This window comes from Belonocnema kinseyi, chromosome 5 (genome assembly GCF_010883055.1).
Source record: "Belonocnema kinseyi isolate 2016_QV_RU_SX_M_011 chromosome 5, B_treatae_v1, whole genome shotgun sequence".
NCBI classification, from domain to species: Eukaryota; Metazoa; Arthropoda; class Insecta; order Hymenoptera; family Cynipidae; genus Belonocnema; species Belonocnema kinseyi.
Window position 1 is genome coordinate 80170150 of NC_046661.1, and position 7407 is coordinate 80177556.

At 26.2% G+C, this 7407-nt stretch overlaps 1 protein-coding gene across 1 annotated transcript; it reads left to right on the top strand.

Moving 5' to 3' along the window:
* The first annotated feature begins 307 nt into the window (after positions 1-307).
* Positions 308-5632, top strand: LOC117173731 (facilitated trehalose transporter Tret1-like). The gene is made up of 2 exons (XM_033362372.1): positions 308-457; positions 4227-5632. The coding sequence occupies exons 1-2, from the start codon at positions 406-408 to the stop codon at positions 5630-5632; spliced, it is 1458 nt and encodes a 485-aa protein (XP_033218263.1). The 5' UTR covers positions 308-405.
* Positions 5633-7407: the final 1775 nt, after the last annotated feature.

Genomic DNA, 7407 nt, shown 5'->3' on the forward strand with positions numbered 1-7407 from the left:
ACTTTGTCCTCATGATTTTCTATTTATTTCATTTAAGTTCGAAATAATTTTTTAAATATTGACTCAAAAAAGATGAGTAAATTCAATGAAATTTCCCCTGACATTCTGACACATTGTGATTCTTTCATCATTCAGGTTTATAGTGTGGTCTGAAAATAAATCTTTCAGTTAATTTGATCAGTCAATCCTGGGCCTCTTTTTTCATATTTTTATCAATCTTATCAAAGATAAAACAAATAAGAGGATATTATACTTACGGCACAACTTTAGTTGCTGTTCGCTAAAAGACGAAACAAGAATTGAAATTCAAGACAAAAATTTAATCGAATTTAATCATTCTAGATAAAATAAAAAATTTCATATTTTTAATTCCAAAGCTTTAAAGTTAACCCAAAAGAGGCGAAAATGCCTCGAAAAAGGGATTCCGAATTTCGACAATACGTTGCTGCGATTATAGGTAAACAGATTTAAATAAAATAATTAATTAATAAAACCAAGTTTCAGGAAAAATGTTCTTTTGTAATTATAATTGTAAAAACTTGGAAATTTTTAAAAATTTTATTTTATTTTCCAAAGTTGATGAAATAGAAAAACTAGCAGCGTATCTACTAAACAAGAAATAACCGGAAATTAACAAAAAAGAGGAATAGACAGGAAATAAGAATTGCTTCCACAAATGACAAATGACGAGAAAAATTAAGATTTAGAGAAAAACTAAGAATAGGTTAATTTACAAAGTGTATACACATTTTGTATTTTATTTTTCTTAAGCAATTAATTTAAGGTTCTGAACATTAAAAAATATGACCAAAATAATTTGGAAGACTTTAAACCATTTTTTTTTATTTTGCAGTAATTAAAATTTTTGTATAAAAATTAAATGATTTCAAAAGATTCGAAAATAGTTTAAATCATGAGCAGATTCAAAAAAATTTCAAGCAAAATAGAAATTTGATCGAATTTCAGACAAAGTAGCTTTTTAAAAATTTTAAAGGGTTCAAGAGAAACGAAAAAAAAGTTCTTACGATTCCCAAAAAAATTTTTAATGATCCTTAATTTGAAAAATTAATTTTAGGCAAAAATTAAAAAGTATTCAAAAACATTTCAAATCATTTTCAAAAATTGCAAAATAGAGTTTAGAACATTTCAAAGCAAAAATTGTCAAATTTGCTAGTTTAAAAAATATTCGAAAAAAATTGAGCAAGCTCAAGAAATATTCAGAAGTATTGAAAATATTTTAAAATAATTGCAAACTTGTACAGATTAAAATAAATCTATCACAAAATTTCGATTTTTAAAGTTTTCGTTAATTTAACCAAATTAGTTTTTAACATAATGCCTAAAAATTATTCAAAGAAATTTCAAATCATTTCCTTAAATTAAAAATATATTTTTTTTTTAACAGAATTTTCAATTTTGCAGGATTATGAAATTTTCCATAAAATCAGTGACAGTTTAAGAGACATTTGAAGGGTTTTAAATTATTCGGAAATAGTTTGAAACTTGTTTAGATTTAAAAAAGAAAAAAGTCAAACAAAATATAGATTTTTGAAGATTGCAAACAAAAAAAATTGGAAGCTTCTGAAGAATATTGTAAAATTTAAAAAAAAAATAAAATTTTTTCTCAAATTTCTGAGAAAATTCAAAACGGTTTTTCTGTAATTTAAAATTATTTTTTAAAAGTTTGTAAATTTTCGGACCGTTTCAGTAACTTATGTTAATTTCATAGGTAAATATGATCTTTCCATAAATTACCCAAAATTTAATAACATTTTCCTCCGGAAATTTATTAATTTTTTGACAATTTATGACAGTATTACAGGCAATATATGGTAACATACAATAAATTACCGAAAATTCAATTTTAAACATTTTTATTCCGAAATATATGAAATTGTATGGTAATTTATGGTAATATTACAGTTAATTTTTGGTAAACCATCGTAAATTGCCCAAATTTCAATTCAAAAATGTGTATGAATTTCAGGAAATTTCTAAAAAAAATGTCGAAAGTTCATGGTAATTTTCCAGGTAGACATGGTAACTCACCATAAATTGCCCAACATTAAATTGAGAAATGTCTATAAATTTCCGAAAATTATCGTTCATTTATGAAAATTTTACTGGTAAATATGGTAACTTATAATAAATTACATAAAATTAAATTTTAAACATTTTTCTCAATTACGGGAATTATGGCCGGAAGTTTATGGAAATTTTCGATAGTTAATCGTAATTTTACAGGTAAATATGGTTAATTACCATAAATCCTGTAAGACTAACAATTGATAAATGTCTGGAAATTTATAAAATTATTGGTAATTTATAATAACCTATCATAAATTGCTGACAATTCAATTTAAAACGTCTATTAATTTTCCGAAATTTATTGACATTTTTGGTCATTCATGGTAATTTTACAATTATGATACATATGCTAAATTAATATAAATTGCCCAAAATTCAGTTTAAAAAATTTTAAAATATTTCCAAAATTTATTAAATTTGTTTGTAATTTACGTTAATATTACAGGTAACTTATGCTAACATTACCGGTAATTTATAGTAACCTTCCATAAATTAACCAAAATTGAATAAAAAAATTTCTATCAATTTCCGGAAATTAATGCAAATTTTCGGTCAGTAATGGTAATTTGATAGGTAAATATGGCAATTTACTATAAATTACCTAAAATTCAATTTTAAAAATTCAATCAAAAAAAATCAATTTAAAAAATATTGGTAATATAAGGTAATATTACAGGGGATTTATGGTAAACTACCGTAAATTGGAAAAATTCATTTTAAAAATGTATGTAAATTTCCGGAAAGTTTCGTTCATTTTTGTACATTTCAAATTTAAATATGGTCTTCCCATAAATTACACAATATTCAAGTCTAAATATTTTTATACATTTCTGTAAACTTATTAAATTTTTTTGTAATGTATGGTAACATAACATGTAATTTATGTTTATATTGCAGGTAATTTATAAAAACCTGAAATAAATTACCCAAAATTAAATTAAAAAATTTCATGAATTTTCGGAAATTATTGGATATTTTCAATCATAAATTACCCAACATTCAAACATTTTGATCAATTTCCGGAAATTTATGAAATTTTGTGTTGATTTATGGTAAACTACCATAAATTGTCCGAAATTCAAGTAAAAATTGTCTACAAATTCCCGGAAATTTTCGAAAGTTTATGGTGATATTACAGGTGAATAGGATGACATACCATAAATTGCCCAAAATTCAATTAAAAAATATCCATAAAATTTCAGGAAATTTATAGAAATTTTCTTTTATTTATTGAAATTTTACAGGTAAATATGGTAAATTACCATCAATTATCCAAAATTCAATTTTAAACATTTTTGTCAATTTCCGGAAATTTTTTGGTAACTTAAGATAAAATAACAGGTAATTTACGATAACTTACAATAAATTTCCAATATTCCATTTCAGAATGTCTATCAATTTCCGGAAATTAATATGAAATTTCGGTAATTTTAGCCAATTTATGGTAATTTTATCAATTATATATGGTAATTTTCCATAAATTACCGCAAAATTGGATTATCTACAACCAAAATCTCTGTACAGTTCCCACGGTGAGTGGGCTGAATACACTGATGCCAATGTTGGCACCCGGTGCTACTGCGCTTGCGTTAGTGCTGCTCGCTGGTTGGCCGCACTTGGCGCAGAATGTATATAAAGCATATAAATTTTAATTTCAGGGATGAACAAAATTTATGACACATATATTTGAGAAATAACAGTTTATTTCCACTGAACTCTAAAGACTGACTTATATTTCACAAAAAATTTATTATTAGGTACATTTTTGAATTTGCCTGAAATAAAAAGTTACACAATTTATATATCTTCTTATTCATTGTTTAATAGTCATTTATTTAAATTACAGCTATTGTTTTAAAGTAACTTTGAATTGCGCGCCAAGGGCGGCAAACCAGCGCGCAGCCCTAATGCACCCGCAGTAGCACGGGGTGCCAACATTGACATCACTGGCTGAATATCGTAAAATGCGGCTACGTAGAACTATACTTTTCATTATTCCCTTTTGGCGTCACTTTTTACTCTCTAGGGAGTAAAAAGTAGAACATTAGCCCCAATTCATAGGCCTTGAACAGAGCCAAAATCGTAATCGTGCATGTATTATAAAAAAATTTTTAGATACCAAAAGTAAATTATTTCAGGCTGCTTAACCTCAATTGGATATGGAACTGCATTAACCTGGACTTCACCAGCGATTCCTTATTTAAGGAGTATAAATTCAACCCTTCCAGTAACAACAGAACAGAGTGACAGAATATCATCACTAATAACAATCGGTTACATAATCGGCTACATTTTAAATCCCTTTATAATAGAAAAATTAGGAAGAAAAAGAACATTGATGCTTTATAGTATACCACAAATTATTTCTTGGGTTTTAATAATAATAGCAAAAAACCACACTACAATATATATTGCTCGACTTTTGGGTGGAATTGGATACGGTGGAGCGATTTGTGCATTAACAATTTACCTATCCGAAGTTGGTAGTCCAAAAATAAGAGGAATTTTTATTGTCTTTATGAATCTTTCAATGGGATTAGGATTCTTTCTAGTAATGTTCTTAGGGGCCTTCGTATCATACTATTGTATGAACTTAGTTCTACTCTCAATTCCAGCCATTTTTGTTGCGACCTTTTCCTTTGTGCCAGATTCTCCCCATTTTATGGAAAAAATTTATCGAGAGGGGATAGAAATGAAATTGAAATTAAATCCCTTATTGCTAGAAAATGGGGAGAAAGAAAAAGAGGAATTTGAAAAAGAGGAGTCTGAAAAAGAGGAGCATGAAAAAGGGGAGTATGACAAAGAGGAGCATGAAGAAGAGGAGCATGAAAAAGGGGAGCTTGAAACAACCAAATTTTTTATTTTTAAAAAATCAATGATATGGAAATTATTATCTCTGTCACATAATCGAAAAGCTTTATTTATTGTAATAAGTATAGCAGCCATGGATTCATTTTCTGGTCACATGATTTTATGGACTTTTACTCAACAATTACTAACATACAAAGGTTCTCTGATAGACCCTGAAAAGGCTACATTAATTTTGACAGTTGTAAAATTTACTGCATCTATTATTAGTACACAAATAATAGAAAAAATGGGAAGAAGAGTTCTTCTTCTATCTTCTGGGATAATTGGTACCATTGCTCATGCACTTGTGGGTGTATTTTTTTATTTTGAAGAACGGAATTTTGAACTTTCTTTTTTTTCTTGGGTGCCCCTTGTGGGAATGGCAACTTTCGAGTTTGCATTTGCAGCTGGTTCTGCGAATCTTTTTTATCTTTACCAAGCAGAATTATTTTCGACTGATGTTAAAAGCATGGCTGTGATGGTTATCAAAGTTTCTTATATGATTTTTTCGTACTTTTGTCTATTTCGATTTCAAGTTTTATTGGTGGATATTGGAAGATGCACAATTTTTTGGATTTTTAGTGTCTTCGCTGGGATTGGAACTTTTTTTGTTTTTTCTATGACTCCTGAAACTAGAGGAAAAACTATTGATGAGATCCAGGTGATTTTAAAGTCCAAGAAGTTCTTTGTTTGATGTTGTTAAAAGGTATTTTTAGTTTAGAATTAAGTATTTTTTAAGTTGAATAGTTTATAATTACAAATATTTGAAATAGACGAATTTACACATAAAATTGAGAATTATTATCTTGTTTAAGGCCATGTGAGAATTTCCTTACTTATTTTTACACGGAGCGCCACATCAAATTAAAAATTTGGGATAATAAATAAGAAGCATTAAGAAAGTTGTCTATGGTCCTAAATTTTAATAATTAGGAAAAATTGAAAAAAAAATTATTTACAAAAAAAAACTTTTTTCATAATTATAAAAAATTCAGGACCTGGTCTTTTTTTTAAGGTAGGAATCTGACCTCGATTTTTTTTCAAATTTTTTAAAAACCGAAAATAGGTTCACACGAAGCGAGTTATCGATTACAAAATTTGGTGAATTAAATAAGAGGCCCTGAAGCACGTTTATTTGGTCCTAAATTTTTACAATCATAAAATTTTTTTTACTTTATTTATTATTTCAAAAATTTAGAACTCGACAAACGTTTCTTAGTGCTTTTTAATTAATTTCCCAAATTTCCGACTCGATAGGGCTTTTCGTCTAAACATAAGTTGGATATAAAAAAAATATGAAAAAAAATTATTTTAAGGTTAAGCTCCGATGGCCTTGAAGCAAAAACCTCCCAAAACTGAAAACTTACACCACGAGACAATTTAAATTATGTATGGTACAAGTGAGAAATTTTAAAAATAATTCTACTTTTAGACCGAAGCAATTACTAACTGTAAACAATCAAAATTAATCAATATTGAGTGCCGAAAGTAAAGAATTTCAAACCCTAAATTTAAAAAAAAAACATATTTTCTGGATTTATGTAAAAATTCTTAAGTTTCTCGTCCCAAAAATAAATTTATAATTAATAAATATATATGATTATAATAACTTACATCATAATTTTTAAAAACAAAAATTCTTTCATTTTGGGTTAAGAATTCCGATTGCTGTTAGTTTAAAATTCAATAATTCATAATTTTAGTTTAAGTTGTATCTATTTATTTGAATCCAACTATTTTAGTTGAGAATTCATCTTTTTTGTTTAAAAAATTTAAGTATTTGGTTCTAAATTCAACCTTTCTAAAAAATAATTTTATTCACTTTACAGCTTAACTGTTTTTCAAATCGTCTAAATTGGTTGATAAATTAACTATTCTAATAGAAAAGTAAATTATTTGCTTGAAAGTTAACTTTTTCGTTGAAAATTTAAATGTTTTGTCAAAAATTAGTATTTTGTCGAAAATTCGTTTTGTTGGTTTAAATTCTATTATTTTCGTTTAGAATTGGTCTATTTAAATTTTTTTTTGTTCTAGACCTAATTTTTTAGCAAAAAATTTAAATATCAGTCGCAGATCTATATTCACTATTTTTTACTTGAGAATTTATCTTTGTTGTTTTAAAATTTGATTGATTGCTTTAAAATTTTAATATTTTATTTTACAATCAAACTTTTCTTAAAAATAATTTTATTCACTTGACAATTGAACCTTTTGTTTAATCCTCCTAATGGGATCAAAATTTCAGTATTTTAGTGAAAAATTAAACTATTTGCTTGAAAGTTACCTTTTTTTAAATACAATTATTTTATCAAAAATGTGTCTTTTTATTAAAAATTCGTCTTGTTGGTTGACAATTCTATTATTTTCTTAAAAACCCTTTTTTTAATAGTCGTCATAGGTTAAAAATTGAACTATTTTAGTGAAAGTTAAACTATTAGTTTGAAAATTAATTTTTTTAATTCAACTGTT